The sequence below is a fragment of the Blennius ocellaris genome (genome assembly GCF_963422515.1).
Source record: "Blennius ocellaris genome assembly, chromosome: 7".
Taxonomy (NCBI): Eukaryota; Metazoa; Chordata; class Actinopteri; order Blenniiformes; family Blenniidae; genus Blennius; species Blennius ocellaris.
The window spans coordinates 24,726,385-24,743,914 of NC_137656.1; the positions used below are offsets into that span (position 1 = coordinate 24,726,385).

The 17,530-nt window shown below is 46.0% G+C and overlaps 1 protein-coding gene across 1 annotated transcript; it reads right to left on the minus strand.

Annotated features, from left to right (window-relative positions):
* Nucleotides 1-214: 214 nt before the first annotated feature.
* Nucleotides 215-13,653, minus strand: LOC308132216 (uncharacterized protein; the record flags this gene model as incomplete). Its single annotated transcript, XM_080499215.1, has 6 exons — nucleotides 215-1,492; nucleotides 2,181-2,420; nucleotides 6,677-6,819; nucleotides 7,829-7,952; nucleotides 8,637-8,688; nucleotides 12,863-13,653. The coding sequence occupies 6 exons, from the start codon at nucleotides 13,651-13,653 to the stop codon at nucleotides 848-850; spliced, it is 1,995 nt and encodes a 664-aa protein (XP_080355341.1). The 3' UTR covers nucleotides 215-847.
* Nucleotides 13,654-17,530: the final 3,877 nt, after the last annotated feature.

Consider the following 17,530-nt stretch of genomic DNA (forward strand, 5'->3'; position numbering starts at 1 on the left):
GAGAAAACTTTGATCACACATCATAAAGAAAAATTAAGTGTTTTTATCCTGTAGGAGGAGAAACCCATGAAGTTCCATGTACTGTCAACACTATTTTACAACAATAGGTCAACAGATCTGCTCTCGTCAAATCAAAAACCACAATATTTTTAAGGATATCGTCTTTATTAAAACTTTACATTAATCCATAACAACTTTTAAATACTACCGTGAGTGCTACTTGTCTCCAAACTAAGTAAAGGTGTATATTAATACTTCATATGTAGGTCATTTTACTTTCCCTTTTCAAATCCAGCATCAGGAGTACAATACAGTATAGAAAAACTGCTCCCACACTGACGTCTATGGACGATCTAGGCACTGCAGAACACTTTTGGGTAACGGGGTCGTTATGAGGGGAAGAAGATCCGAGAGGTCGGGACTCAGGCAGCGTGAAATCTACAGAAACAAAAAACAAACAAAAAAGTGAACGGCAAAGTGCAATGAGAGTTTTAACTCAAGAGCAACAGATTCACCTGTGCAGGTGAAAGCTGCTCCTAGCAGTGAGGGGTAGTGGAGCGCTTAATCAAAAATACTTTGTAATAATGAGAATTAAAAAAAGAAAAGAAAGAAAAACAAATACCACAGCAGTCAGTGCCTTGGGATAGAAAGCAGCATATTCTTCCTCTTTTGACACACGATGTAACGGCATGAGGAGAAACTAGAGTGACGGGCGTTTCTACGACAACGGGACGCTACAGAACCTGTGGCAGCAGATTACACGAGGTTATACGTTTCACAGTGACACTAACGAGCGTTGAGAAATGCGGAAGTGGCTCGGAAAGAGTCTGTGCTCCTCGCCGCCTCGTCACACGTGGCTGCTGACGCCGCAGGGCTCGGCGCGCGGCCGCCGCTCGCCGCCGGACTCGCAGGACGGGAGCGGCCCCGCGCCGCCGGACACCTGGCTGCCCCACGGCCTCCACGCCTCGGACCTGCCGCTCTTGCCCTCGTGTTTCCCCCTCGCCAGTCCGTTGGGCAGGGCCGGGGCGGGGGCCTGGTCCAGGTGCTCGGCCGGGACCAGGGGCTGCCGGTCCTCCTCCTCCGAGATGGCGAACACCGGCACGCTGATGTGATCCCCCTCGCCGGCGAAGTCGCGCCTCTTCCCGGCCTGGACGCTCTCCATCTGGCACTGTGCGGAGGGAGACGAGACGGCGGCGGCGGCGGCGGGCTCTGCGGGGGAGCTGGGGACGTGGGGGTCCCCGCACGACTTCGCCGGGTCCGCGGTCCCCGAGAGCAGGCCGAAGCACGGCCCCGTGAAGCGGGAGCGCCGCAGGTTGCTGACGGAGTTGAGGCGCCGCTGCCTCTGCGCGCTCTGCGTGAGCGGGTACGAGGCGTTGCTGATGGACGAGTCGGACAGGATGCCGGCGCTCGCCCCGGCGTCCAGGTGGACGTCGGAGAACACTTTGCGGCCGTCGGCCGCTCCTCTGCAGTCGGCCGCTAAACCAGACGGCGCCTGGGAAGACACAGGCGAGGAGGAGAGTCGAGATCTGACAGGAAAACACTCGATGTCGGGATTATAGTACGACCTCGACACTTTAGGAATCCTCTGTCAGACGAAAACATCGAAAGCATGCTGGATATATATATATTTTTTTTTTTAGAAGACGGAAAATGGCTGATTTTACAATGGAGGAAGTCATCATTCAAGTTAATTCTCATCATTCTTGATAGTTTGAGTTTCGAAAATTTACTAGAACTAGAGAATTTGCAAACAGGAAATGGAAACAAAACAATCCCCCCCCCAGTAATAAAATACTATCCGTTTTTTTTACACACAGGCAGAGGTACGACGCTGCAGTGGTCAAGCGTCGTCTCATCACAGTGAGACGTCTCGTGGTTCAAACCCGCAGGTTTTTGTCGTTTGGGATTTTGCACGTTTTCGGCGTCTTCCTACAATCTGAAGACGTGTTTGTGAGATTAACTGCAGTAGGCGTGAACACGTGTGTTTGTCCCGTGATGGGCGATGGGTTTTTTTCCCCCACAAGGAAAAAAACACCCCAAAATTTAAATAAAATATGGAAAATATTTGATTTAAATACTGGAACCTCCTTGTCGGGATCAATGGAAAACTAACACACTGCCTCAAACTACAAATAGCTAAATAAAGCTAAATGACATGAAAGAAGAGGGTCAGTACTGACGCTGTCCACCAGCTTGGTGAAGGGGCTGCTGGAGTTCCAGCTGCACCACTTCTTATGAAGCTGCGGCAGCGGTGGCAGGAAGTCCTGGAAGGTGCGCACGCTCCACGCTCTGGGCCTGGAGCCGCCGCCGCCGCCCTTCGGGGACCGGCTTCCAGCCGCCGAGGCGGAGGAGTCCGGCGAGGGCCAGTCGCCTGCGGGACCCGGACCGGTGTCGCTGTGCCGCAGAAACCTCTCCCTCTGCTGCGGGTCGGAGACGGGAGACAAAGAAAAGCGAAAAAAAGATGAAAGTGGAGCGGAGAAGGGGGGGGGGGGCAGCTCTCCAGCTGCCTCGGCAGATTTACGCCGCTGAAAAGAGGAACCGTCGCGCCTTTGATGCAAATAATCTACACCTGCTCAGTGACCAGAAACCAAAAAGAACGAGTCAACAAAACCAAGAACAAAGGTTAAAAGACGGGAGAGGATGAACAAACTAATTGAGGATGAAACGCAACGTAAATAGCTCACATATCAGAGGTGGCATTATGTTCAAGCACTCAACTGCAGCTGAGCAGTGAGCTGCACCCGGACCCTCGTTACCCGCTCCAGCTCCGGCTGGACTCCACACAACGTCCACCTCTCCATCCGTCCTGCGCCCAGCCTGTCAATCAAGTCCTGCCGCGCGGCGGCGGCTTCCTCATGCTGTCAATCAAAGGCTGGACTGAAGAGAACTTGAGGAAGAACAATGAAAATAGAACCTCGGACAATGGAGGTCTATCCCGTCCGTCCACCACTCCTCCTCTCCTAGTCACACCGTCGAGGCTCGTTAGGATGAAAAACAAGCCGTAGAACTTATAATACTACAGCTGGTGTTCTCACGCAAGATATGGAATGAGATGAACCTGCACTGTAATATAGTTTCAAAATGACTTCATGCTTTCCCTGTGCAACAAGTCGCTTCTTCCATTGTCCTCAATGTAATGAAGGTCATACAAGCAAACCGTGTGTCTTGTTCTTCTACGTGAAATTATGGGTTTTGAACTCAAAATACCTCATGTTAAGGACGGCGACGGGTTCGGCTGAATTTTTTTTATTTATTTATTATTGTTAAGGGCCTGCAAATCCCTGAAAACGACCTGAAACCCAGTTCTAGGTCACGGCACTCCCAGGTGCATGACAGCATACATGTATGTACTTGAGCTATGAAGTTAAACGTGACTTTATTGATACAAGATTCACACTTTATTCTACAAGTACATCTCAGAACTTTTTGGGAAGTTATTTTGTAACTCTGTACTCCTTCAGTGGAGACTGGAGTACGTTTCCTGCTCTGCTCCAGTCCTTCAGTGAGATTTTAGGATTGGTCGGCTGCACCTAGTACCTACACCCCCCCCACACACACACACACACACACACACTAACCAGCAGCCATCAGAGGCTAAAAGTGATCAACGGGATAGACGTACAAAGGTCACTTGATCATTTTTGATCAGTCAGCTGCTGATTGGGGGGTGATGGGGCGGAGGGCGGAGTGTGTGTGTGTGTGTGTGTGTGTGTGTGTGTGTGTGTGTGTGTGTGTGTGTGTGTGTGTGTGGTGGGGGGGGGGGGGGGGGGGGGGGGGGTTAAGGGTTACACTCATCAGAAAGAGATAATCCTTCCAACAGAGTCACTAGCAGCTAGCTTTGTCTAGACAAGAATTAGCTCGGGGGGCTTTAAATGAAATGTTCTTTCGCTCGCTAAAGCCCCACCAACACAATGGCAACTTGTAGAATTTGACACATGAGGCAGAGAATCAGCCGTTCTGTGCAGCCGGCTCCAAGGGCGGGATTGGAGACCCTCCGGGGGGGAACCTGGAGTCAAGCGCAGTCTGTTGATTTTCATACAACGAGGAATGCTGGCCAGCGTTTTGACCCAGACCTCTGATCACACCGCCTGCAGCAGCAGAGCTTTACAGGGATTCTCGTCGCTGCATTTTAACGGTATTGAAGTTCCCCTTAAAAGGAAACTTTCTGGGCTGGTCGTTAAAGGCTCAGAGCTCGACCACGTGTTCTGTGGAGAGAGAGAGAGAGAAGAGTCGCCTTAACCTGGAAGGTAGACGGGCACCGGCCAGGTATTAAAGGTTTTAGTGGTTTTCAGAGCAACGTTTCCTTCACTTGTGGACGTTTGCATTGAGGACACACACACACACACACACACACACACACACACACACACACACACACACACACACACACACACACACACACACACACACACACACACACACACACACACACACACACACACACACACACACACACACACACACACACACACACACACACACACACACACACACACACACACACACACACAGACCACACACTGTGCAGCAAAGCGTGCATGACACACACCAACACACACACACACAAAATTGGAGCTGGGAATCTGGCTCTGGAGATAATACTCCATTAGTCCGGGCTGCAGAAAAGCCTGCCAGTCCTTCAAAAGGCTGCCAGAGTTGTTTTATGCCAACTCTTATTCCAAGAGAACACAAAAGAGAAGCAGAGGAAAAAACAAACGTGGGCTTCAACTACTGCTTCTTCAACTCCCCTCCCATCTTTTAATGATCCTCATTTCCCAGTTATGTCCCCGTAGTTTCGGACTTCCTCTCCGTGGCGCACACCGCCATAATGGTGTCGGACGTATCCGGAACGCTGGCTCAGCTCAAAATGAAGGAATCGCCCCGCGACTTCTACCTTCACCGCGTGTCATCAGAGCCTCCGTCCTCCTCCAAAACCATGGTGAACCATCAACCACATGGCTGAATGAATGAAAATGTTCGTGAAGTAAAATCAAATAGTACTTTTAAATATCTTATAAATAAAGTCAGGTGATTCGTGTTTGGTGGATTATTTCTGTGTTGGAATAATGCTTTTGGGCGACTTGATTATTTCCGGTTTAAAGGGAAAACACGCGTTTGTGCACTGAGCAGCGGAGCAAAGCCCCGTTGACACCACAACGTTGCCAAGTGAAAAACGGATTACTTTTTGAAAATGCTCCGTCTCAACGAGGTAAACGCAGCCTTGCTGGATCGCCACTGCTGTGCATCCACACCATGACACATGGGACAATAACGGCAGTCGCTGGAATAACAATCCAATTTCACGAGCTGTCCATACGAGTGTCCGTGTGCTCGTCTCGGTTAATGTTCATAATGATCGTTCTGAGTGTGTGCCTTTGTCCTTTCATTACAAGAACAAACAACCGCGCCATCTTGTGGTCAGGCCTGCTGGTTACATCTGGAACTAGAAAAAATGTATGCATGTTTTTACACCGGTGTGCTCACTTTAGTTTGTTTTTATCTTCATAAAGAATATTCTTGTCAACATGTCATGTTACAACCTCAAAACATTTTCCCAAACAAAGTAGATTTGGAAAATTCTTTACGGATGCAAATGCATGCAAAAGGGTTTCCAAGAAGTGGACTTCACAGGTTTGGATCCCACAGCTGACAGGCGACCACTGTGGGTCCCTGAGCATGACCCTTGACCCCCCCCCATCAGCTCCCCGACACCCCCCCACACTCAAGATGGGTCAGTGTGAACAAAAGGAATTTCCCCGACCAGGTTAATAAAGTATAATTAGTTTTGTTTTAGTACAACTTATGATGAATTCAACTGGTAATGGACAAGGTCCCGTTTCCGAGTGGGAAAAAGAAAAAAATTGAATGTTGTCAAACTGGGAATTTCTCACTGGGAAAGTGGGAAGTTTTGGAAAGCTTAAGTATATAATCAACATATAAGGCAGCGGTCTGTAATTGACTAAACTACTTGTGATTCAAATGGAAGAAGCCACAATTTATTAGGTAAACGTACCGTAAGTTCTGGACGATAAGCTTCTACTTTTTTCACTCACTTGAACAATGACTGCTAATTTATGGATTTTTAAGGGTTAATGAGCTTCATGCTGCCAATGCATGGGTGATGCGTTCAGGTGCATCACGTAACTCTGACCTCTCTTTTTTTTTTATTAATTTGGTGGGTAATTCAGGTGCACTCAGTCCAGAAATTACAGCAAATAGTAACTTGCTAGCTACAGAAATAGCTGTTTTTCCAAGTGAGCAGAAGTCGAGTGAGAGAATAAACTTTATAGGCATCAATTGATGTGTTGACTCATTCAGGGGATTAGAACCTTGTCATCTTATCGGTTATCTCCGTTATGAAAACAACCACTATGAAATCAGGCTTTCTGACTGCCTGATCTCTTTCCTAGATCCCATTAACATGAAGCCATTAACGACACAGCACCAACTAGTGGCCAGGCAGGAAAACTGCAGTGTGAATGTTGCCAGAAAGTGGAGCTTTTCTGAAATGAAAATACAAAAAAAATGCCATTTCCAGCCTTGTGTAAACAGGGACTAAATATCACAGACATGTAATCATTTTCAGGATGATGAACCGGCCTGTATCGTCCATGGAGGACATGCTCTTTTTTTTTACCTCACAGTCTCTGCAGCTGGTAAGAAACCATTGTCTTACCGTGTATTGGGGAAACGGCAGTGCGCTGCTGGTTGAGGATGGAGACACAATGAAAACTTCATCTGCACCAAGATCTAGTTCAGTCAGTCCACTGCATGAGAGGTCCACCTCTGCATTCTGGGAAATATCGCCCCCGACACCAACTAGGAATTAAAGACACACATTAGCTGCAATAATCAAACTTTCTTGCAACACGTTTGAGAAAGACGAATTTTCAGAGGGAAGCACATACTGCCGGAGTATCGTCATCATTAGAATTATCGTCATGCGTCAAGTGTTCTGTGTTTAAAGCGAGGCTTGTTTACTGCGCAGCAGAGTAGTACGCGTGTTCCACTGGAGAGCGAAGCCTTCAATGGAACAACGTCCAGAGTGCGCTAATCTGAAGCTCCTTCGCTGGTTCTAAGCTGTGTGTTTTGGTGTAAACTCTGTGACTGGGGCGCACAGAGAGAGGGACTGTACTCTCTTGTTGTTCATACTACTCCCAGGCTGCTTTGTGGGTTAAATGCCACAACCCACAAATCTCCCAGCCTGGATGCGGTCCCACTGAGGGAGCGAGAGAAGTCTTTGGATTGTTCCAGGATCATGCCTGCGTGCCGCTCCAAAACTAATGCAATTTTCCTTTTCAATGAAGCCCCACAGACCCACCTCAGAGTTCGCAGACAGTTGCCTCTTTTCTTTTTTTTATTCCAGGTAATGATTTTTAACAAATGCAATGACTCAACAAAACCAAAAGCTTGCAGGGGGGGGGGGGGGGGGGGGGGGGGGTGGTGCTTTAAAACAATAAAGATGTTTTGTTCCAGTTCCCCGAAGAGAGCCGACTCACTTTTCCTCCATTAAACCGAGGACAACAAGAAGGAGCGGACGCTACACGGACGCTCTACATCTCTCAAACCTGAAAATCACACACACTTCATTAGATCATGGCTTTTACCAAGGAACTGATTAATGATAGGTTTACATCCCCGCAGGTGTTATTGTCAGTCATAATAATTCCAGTCTAAACATGTGTAGATATAAATCAAGTAGAATGACATCTATAATAATAAGACTGAGCTCCTTCGAGTTGTATGCTTTTAATACAAATTTTGGCCAACATAATTTTTTCCAGTGCATCTCTGTGTGTGTGTGTGTGTGTGTGTGTTTGCTTCAAACCTGTGTGGTTCTGGCCGTCTCTGTTGTTGTCCTGCTCGCCGGCCGTCTGCAGGTTGGCCTGATTCTCAGCAATCAGCTGCAGCTCGCTGACCTCGGCCCCGGTGTTCTGGACTCCCTCTGGCACCTACAAAACAGCACCATCCCGTCCAGTTTATCTGCAGAGCTGCCAGATTGCCTCATCAAAAGCAAAACATGTTCAGTACAGGTGTTTGATTAAAAAAGAAAAATGGGGGGGGACCTTCACTGCACAGCTGTGTAAATGTGTTCTGATACACAAAAGCAAAAGCTCCGCAGAAAAAGATAACACGATGACGTCAATGGCGTTCTGTGGCACACTGATGTGCCATCTTATTTCCTTGGAGGGAAACGAACCGTCACGCCGCATTATGATGCAAATACTTCACGTTTTACTGCATGGTGAAGGTTTGATACGGGGGGGAAAGTTCATACACTCTCTGCAAAATTCAAAAAATGCTTTTAAAGGTTTTTTTTTGTATAAATACATAACATCATACATATATTTATACATTTGAGTAGCTGATTAGGATCAGCTGATGCTTTACAGGAACACCAGCAATATAGGCTCAATTGGTTTTTGGACAAATTGAACTCTTGATAGAACAATCACATTATTGAAGGACTGCCTCTATTCCATTGTGTCGAGCTCATGATTCTCGTTTCACACGCTTGAGCACATGTGTTAGTTAGACATGAACACATCCGTGTCTCTATGTGTGAAAAATAAATATCATGTTTTGCAGAAGGGAAGAAGAACTCCAGTATTTGTGAGGGCTGCACGTCATTGTACCTCAGAGTTGCAGGATGAACTGGAGCTGCCTCTCTTTGGACACAGCTTCGGCCTGGAAAACAATAAATATCACACAAAACCAATTTACAATCACAAATATGTACAAGACACAACGTTGATAAACATATTACGTTTGTTTCTGTTCCTCGTCACTGTTATATTAGAAATCATAACCATTTTTCTTCATACTCTGACCATGAGTGTCAAAAATCCTGAAATGAAAACAGTAAATATCTGAGATGATCGCCTCTTTAAATGTTTAATAGCTCCAATTTATCATTGGCTAATGTGTTGATGAAGTGCCATCCATGCTAATGATCGACTGTAACAGTGGGTCCTGCTGAAATGACTTTCCTAATAGGAACTTATGGCCACAGCTTCCAGATCAATCTATATTCAGTAGATGTATATCAATGTATTCAGTTAAATTGCACCATATTAAATTAGTTGTGTGTATGATTCGAGACATTTGCACAACTAAAACTGCACACAATCAGAGATAATTCACGATTTAAAGTTCACAAAATGACTTTTACGGAACACATTCCTTAATGGAGTTCTGCAAAGGTTGCCACATTGTGTTGACACTACTGAGTATTTACAACCACCCTGGAAAAGAACATCCCACTCGCTGACAAGTGAAGAGGAATAAACTCACTTCACTCTTATTGTCAAGTCATCTTAAAAAACAACAAACCTGTCAGCTATGGTTATATTATCTGTGCCATTTTGTTCCGTTCTTAAATTCATTTAAGCCAGTGAAGCATGGGGAAACATTTGAACAAGTACCCTCTTATTAAAAATTGCTCTTACAGCTGAATGAGTTCATTACCAGACTTTGGTCAACTGAGGTCGACCCCTGCTGTGACTCCCCTCCACCTCTGGCTGTTTTCTGACCAGAGGGGTCTTTCAGAGTGAAACTCACTGCTGATTTCTCCTCACAACAATCTCGCCCTAAATTCGCCAGGTCACTTGTTTTTTTGCTTTTTTTTTAATGTTCTCAGTAAATCCGTTAAACCAATAAGGATCACGCAAATTTTGCAGATAAAACTAGTGGGACTGCTGTGCTTGTGACTTGGGTGTTTCACGGAAACACATTTCTCTTTTGCTCCCGTGTGAATTGTTGCCGTTCCCACAAATTGCCCTTTCGTTTCACTGAAACACGCGTTTCTAACTTTGCCGCCATTAACGGAGGTAACCTGCGGAGCTGTTGTGAATGACGGACGAGTTGGAGGCGTGGAAAATGAAGTCAAATCAGCCGTGAACTGCTTGAACACCGAGACGGGCACAGACCGAAAACCTTTAGTGCGACTTGCTTCCGTCTGGACTTGCGGCTTAGAAAACATTCAGCCCGTCGGTACAGATAGTATTACAGCCCCTCCAAACTTAACTCCGCAGTTTGTTTCCATTGTCCCCCGGGACGGCCGAGGGAACAGCTTGTGAATCACACCTTTTGATTGCCTGACAATGCCGGCCGTACTCTCCTTGTTGCCTCTTTTTTTTTTTCTTTTCTTTCTTCCCCCTCCACACAGCACACACCCGCCCGCCCATTCACTTTCATGCGGCCTCGATGTTTTTGTTTGCTGGGAATTGACGCCAGGTGCTGTACCTTGAATTGCACCCGCCGTCTACGGTGAGAATGCTCCACATCAAGGAAGCCGCGCGCTCGCAGCCAAAGCCAACGAGTCGCCAAAGGTCACCACATCACAGGCTGCGGCTTCCAGCTGAGTCAACATAACAGAGTCGTGACGGTGTCGGGCGGCGTCTGCGTGCGAGCGGCTTTTCTGTCGGGTACAGCCAATTTCATTCACGAAAGATAAGACTTGTGAACTTTCTCAAGAGAATGCGTCGCGAGGCCGCAGCTCGAGGTGGTTACTGCTTCAAAACAAAGTCCAGAGCAGGGATTTGTTACATTCTTGAACAAGGCACAGCGAATATTCTCACAATGGCAGTAATGACATGATGATGCTACTTCTGAGGCCGTGTTTTCACCGTGTCAATCTTTTTTCTTTCTTCAGTTTTACACACAATCATTAGCTCACACTCAAAAAGCCCAGAGATGAGAAAGAGCCTGCTTTGGCCAAAAGCCAATCAGTAAGAGCAAACACAGTTACTTCATTTAATCTGAGTGCAGTTGTGCGACAGCCTCAGTCCAGTAATGTTCATAACATACTACATTTTGGTTTTACTAAATGGTAGGTCCTTGTCGGGCAGGTCACGTTCAATCAATATTCTTATTATTGAGGGGGAAAGAAATTGTGCGGACGGTAACAAAAAAACAGTCCAGAAATTGATTTAATGTGTTTCAGGGAAACTTGGTGAAATGAAAACAACAGTGCAGCAGCACTTCTAGAATCGGCTCCTCCACACTTCAGTTTTATCAGTGAGGTCAGAGTGTTGAAGAAAAGGAGGGGGAGGAGCTTCTCACTATGATTGTACACGTCACGGCAAACAGCTGTCATTGGGAAAGTCTGACACTTTTGAACATGTTGCGCTTCAAGTTCATATCCATTGTGATAATCCAAGAGACGACATTGCTGAGGAACTTCTGCACATCCTTGAAAGGTCTGGTCTTTTCCAGCATGTGACAAATTCCACACACAACAAGAGACACATCTTCGACTTTATTTCCAAAGGTCAAAAGATATTTGAGGTTGTGGTGAAGGAAGTCGCAGTTTCTGGCCATTACTTTGTTTCATTTAAAGTTTTAAAGTCTCCAGCTCAGCTGACAGCGGCAGAAGTAAAAGAGTTGATCAGAAAACGTCCCATTGATGAGAAGACACGCCGAGTCTTCAGCCAGACCTTCACCAGCGTGCCAGCTCTGCCCTCAGCTCCTGTCAACGACCTTGTAGATAACGTCAGCTCTATAGTTATAAACATCATTGATATCGTCGCCCCAGTCAGAGCTGAAGGAGTTTGTGTTAAAAGAAAAGCCTCATGTAGGAATGATACACTGGTAAAAGCCCCCAAAAAAGACTGGCATGAAAAATAAAAATGGAGAAAATCTCAGCTCCACGTTCATAAAGCTGGTCAGAATAGCAAGTTCTGTGCTCCTGGTAGTTCGGCTAATTTATGTACCGGTACATTTCTTTTCTTGACTGTGTGTTAAACCAGGAAACATTTGTATCCCTTTAAATTCAGAAGTTTCAGCCATTGTGATTTGTCCATTAGATTGGATGTGATGTGATTTTATCTCATCCCTTGCAAATAAAAAAATATGGTTTTAGCTGATCTAGACATACATTTTTAGTGCAATTATTGCAACAGCTGCACATTTATCGTAAAGTTATTTTTCTAGATGTGATCCATGTGCTTTAAGGGTGTGTGTGTGTGTGTGTGTGTTTCTTTAAACAACTTAAAAAAGTAGATGAACTAAGCTATTGGTCCGGATGTATGTGGAGGGTTGAGTGTGTAGATGTCGCTCCTGATTTCAGGCCCCGTTTACACAATAAAGTTTCAAGTAAAAATGCATTGGTTTTGTGTTTTCATTTCAGAAAAGTGCCATGTTTACACGGCAACATTTTGAAAACCATGTCCATTTACTGGGAAACGACAGAAATGCTGTAAAATATGCAGTTAGGATGTTGGACCACTAGTGGGTGCCATTTGTTTTTATTAACAAACTACACATGCGCGCAGAGAACAATATCCTGTAAACTGAAGATGGCTAGTAAACGGATAGTCGTATGGACGGACAATGTCCAGATCCAGAGGATTCATGACACTCTGGAGGCCGCCATTGTTGTTGTTGTCCATCAACTCAGGGATGTGCAGAAGAACTGTTTACAACAACCGTGGTGCACATGACCAGTAGCAGCGTTTCAGAAAAGTTGCGTTTTCCCCCGTATACACGGCGACAGAGTCGGAGCGTTTTCAAAAAGTTGTGTTTTCAGTGGTTCCACGACCCGTTGTCGTGTAAACAAACCCTCAAAAAGTAACAAAAAAGCTAAAATGGATATAAGGCTTTGAGGGTTTGATTGACAAAACTCTCAACCATGCCTATGTACAGCAGAATTGACAATAAAGCTCACTGACATCAACGATTCCATTTAAACCATGATGGGGGGGGACTAAATGAATCCCACTTGGAAACTTCTGTAAATCGGCAAAGTACAAAATGGGCTGGCTGTCAGATTTTGGTAGAAAATACCATTGGTTCATGACAACCATTGGCCAATGTAGCAATGTCCCTGTCCGTTTCATCTGTACAAATTAAGCGATGTTACCTGAAAATGATGCAGAGGGCGCTGGTGAGTATCATAGTGAAGAAGGCGGCGCCGCTCACAGCAGCCAGCAGAGAGTCTGTTTTGCTGGCTACGGGGGCCGTGGCCCGCCGGTCCCCCCCCGGCTCGGTCAGGTTGTGATAGTGGAACAGGAGTGCGAAGCCACGTCCCCAGTGCGTGGTCGTGATGAGCTCCATGATGACCTCCACCATCTCCTGGCTCGAGCCAAAAACCAGCTGGCTGCTGGGGGGCCGATTGGAGCCACAGAACCTGGAGGAGAAGGTGATGAGGTCTGAGATGTAGAGGACATCGTGGGGACAGGCATCTAGCACAGACTGCTGGGTCTCGGGGCTCACGGGTGGCGTGTCGGTGGGGAGCGGCGAAGCGGGGGTAGTCTCGTCCACCACTGTGCTCAGGTTGGAGCGGGCATTGAGGTTTCCCCTCAGGTGGGACGAGGAGGCGGAGTTGATGACTTTGTCCCCTGGAGGCAGAGACCCAGGCAGGAGGAGGGAGGGAGGAGGTGCTGAAGACAAGCTGGAGGAGGCATCCGCAGATCTTTTGGCAGAATTTGAGACTTTGGCGATTTCCATCTTTGTAGATTGTTCCTGGACTACGACTTGCTTGATGTGGCCGTCTTGGGAGGACTGCCGTGTCTTCAGCACCTCCTCGGCACTCGCAATCGTGGCATCTTTAGTCTCCGGCGAGGCTCCGTCCACAGCCAAGCTGTCTTGGGTTGCAGTCGCCTCTTCGTCCACGTCCTCCTCGTCAAAATTAGAGAAGGCAGAGAACTGCATGGCAGCGTCATGGCTTTCGAACACATCAAAGTCAAATATCTCCAGAATCAGCTGGTAATCGACGGGTACAACAAACTGCCACACGCAGTGCGTCCCGGAGGAGTAGTTGTAGGGGAAGCCAGGAGACAGAATCAGGCCTTGGACATCCACCACATCCACCTTGGCACCGCAGTCAAAGTACACCTGTAACAGGAAGTACAGTAAGTTAACCGCGTCATCAAACCCACAGATCTAAAACCCGTACATCTTTGGCACGGACCTGTGCTGCTTGTCCCAGACAATAAACCCAAACCACACAAAAGGCTGTGCAGAGCACAGGCACTACCAAGGTAATTCACATCAGTGCCACCCCTGCTGGCATTCCTTGGTATTATGTTGCAAAACTATTATATTACAGTTCATAATCATTCTGAAACAAGTCGTGCGTTTATGCAATGGCCACTAAGTGACTGTTTCTTATGTCAAAAGGTTCCAATGACAAAGGCTAATAATACACCCACCTTGCAAGCCGACTGCTCTCTGACATAAACCAGCGTGAACTTTTCAACTCGGCTGTTCCGTCTTTGTATCAAAGCCCAAGTTTTGCCTGTACCCATGGCCTGGGTAACCCTTAGGGAAGCAGGGGTATTTCTTCAAACATGCTGGCTGTAATTCTTCCCAGGTGTGCGGGGAGGTGAGGGGGACCTTGGCCTTAAGCAAAGGCAGATGTGTGGCTGGTCCAGGGAGCCGAGGACCAGACCTTTGTAGGGGTCCGGCGCATTTATAAGCTTTCGTTCTGGACTGTGGGAATGCCCCAGACTGGCAGACCGGCTTGTCAGACAGGTAACAACTCAACACCCGCAGGCGACGCTTATGCTTTGGACTCAGCAGAAAGCATACAAGATCTCTTTGAGATTGCAGTTGGGGTGGGAGGGGTGGAAAGGGCATCAGGTACACGGGGGAATGCTAAAATCTTTGGAGCCAGACAGCCACTTTGATTGCTCTGCGGACCATCTATCCCCATCCATATCCCACTTATCAAAGGCATTCCTCAGACGGTATATTTTAAGTAGCAAAACCTCCGTGTAATTCTGACTGGAAAAGTGAGCCACTCGCTCGGCCCTCGGGTCATTTAGGATCAAGACCAAAGACCCTCTTCATAGTTCATACAGCAGTCATCCTCAGAACGGCTTTAGAGCCACCTGGGAGGTCAGAGAAGACAGGATGATCAAAAAACACTATCTGCACCGTCCAACACAACACATTGATTAGCAGCAGGTCAATAGCTAAAGCAACACTCTTCCTTCTTCGCTCGGCACATACATTTCTCAGCAGCACAGTTTAAAGTTGGTTTTTCGTCAAAATCTCACAAAGCAATACCTTCTGGTTAGAATGATGAAATAGTAGCCGTCTATCAGTTATTACATCAATATTGTGCTACTTTGCGCTATCTCGAGTTAAACCTAAATGTTTTTCCGTTTTAATCTCAAAAGGAATGCACAAGTCTACCTTTAAGTATCATTTTTAAACCTGAACATGTAGACATAGAAAAGGCCAATTTTATTGACATGCAATTTTAGTTTAATGTTGGAAAAATGTTTCCGTTTGTAGTTTATTTTTGCATCCTGTTGCATAAATAAAAAACATACACATGACATGACTGAAAACGATCATAAATCCTTCCTACCAGTCGCTTCTCAACGTGCGTGATTTCTGCAGCCTTCAGAAAAATATTCCCTTCACGGTGTCATTTGACGTTGCTCACTGCTCACAGGCACAAGTCATTTGTACAAATCACGCGTCATATTCACACTGTCTGGCTTTATTTGCGATATCCTGTTTGCAGCAAGAAAATAAAAGGTTAAAATGTCAATTAACACCATGAAAAAGCTGCAAAACGTAATGGCGTGACATGTTTTGTACGTTTGTATTCTGTTGCATTTTGAGGCAATACAACAAGTGAAACTGTGGCTGACAAAGAATGCGACGACATGACCGGCGTACCGTGAGACACAGTTTCCTAATTGCATTTTAAAACAGTAGTAGCATTGTGGAGAACCTTAACTATTTCTAGAACCAGTGACGCCACTTCCCACAAAGGTCTGCAAAACTCAAGATGTGATCTTCTGATACAACTTAAAGGAGCTTTTAGTTTTTATTGGGATCGAGATTCCAGAAAAATGCAATCAATCAATTCGGGGATGTTTGAAAGCAAGACTGAATTGTGTGTTGTGTTTATGTTTGAGCTTTTAAAAAGAACATTTTAATTCCTAATACCTGTTTTCATAAGTTTATGCCTCTTTGCTTTTATTTATTTATTCGATCATCGTCTTTGTTGTTGCTAAAATGGGCAAGTTTCCCCGACACTGAGCATTTTGCCCACACGTGAAAAGAGAAACATCTCAGTTTGGGTGTGATTGGTGAAAGTTACGATCATCTCACTGAATACTTGCTGTGTTCTGTTGTTTTTACCAGCGTCCCCACATGCATGGCGAGAAACGATTGCGATACAGCAAAGAATTACACGGATGACATTTGAACGGGCCCAAATGCCATTCCTGCTGAGGCTCGAGAGAGTAAGCCGATTTGGGGGTTCACTGTTGCTCGCGGCGGAGTTGTGCAATAAAGGGGGACCACTTCACAATATGGGGGCATAACAGGGGCAGAGGAAGACAGCATGTCCCTGTTTAGGACAAAAATCACCAGCAGTGAGAGAATGTTCTTTTATCTCCACACCATGTAAGTCTGCTTGACACTTTTACCCCCTTTTAAACACTTGGTTCAAACTTCGGCAAAAAAAACTAAAACTAAAAATCAAATAGTTAAGAATTGTGGGGGAAAAAAACTGTTAATTGAAAATGATAAAAGGAGAAGAGTGTGGTCCATGGAGACTGTGTGATTCCTGCCACCAGGATGAGGCAGCTGGGAGGTCCCCTGCACCCTGGGATGTACATGCTAGACTACACATGAAAGAGCCCCAAAGTGCCACAGTGTCGAATGGAAATGGGACATTCTTATAATGCCAAACATGTCAGTTCTGTTACATCACAGGCCACTCCACTGGCGGGCCGCTAATTATTCAGGGATGCCTCTTCTCATGGCGAAACAATGGGCCGCAGTGCCGTTTTAGTGAGCCACTCCACAGACGGGGAGGGCGGATAATATTTTATTGAAGTGATGCTAATAAGTACGAGGCAAGCTGAAAGTTTACATAAGAGCCAGGCGGTCATTGCGTCCCAGTTGTGTCACTGACGGGCGCTTCCCCCGGACAGAAGGACGTCAACCCCACACGTAATTGACTGAGATGACTTGTTCAGTGAAACATCAGACCAGATGCTGTCATTACCGAGAGGCCCCCCAACCAGCGGTATTGTTCCATCGTTTTCACTTTGCATTAGTACAACTTTAGCAGGCAGGAAAAAAGTTTCAATCACATTCCATGATGGCGTTCACGTGTCTGTCTAATTACCAAGGAGCCGGCATTGAATCTGCTGACTGATTACTAAACCCGTTACCACTTAGTTCATTGACATTTTGGGGGGAAAAAGAATCTGAGAAATCATATGAAGACGATAAAGTTCACATTTCTTGAAGAAACTAAATCAAAATAAAAAATTGTATAGACTTAGGAATGTTTTGCCATTCAAACATGCAAGATGGCCTCACAAATACTCAACTGTTTGCTGGTTTCACAGTAAGCCAGCAACACTTTGGCTAACAAAATGATCATTGTCAGAAGGGTCATCCAAAAAGAAAACAACGCCTCAAGATCTCGCTCTAGTGTCAGATGTGAAATAATTGTGTATATATCTTGATTTTATTTGAAGTAAAAATAAACACCAATACCTTCAATCCCTTTCTGCTTTACACAAAAGTAGAACTCAACTTTATAAATATG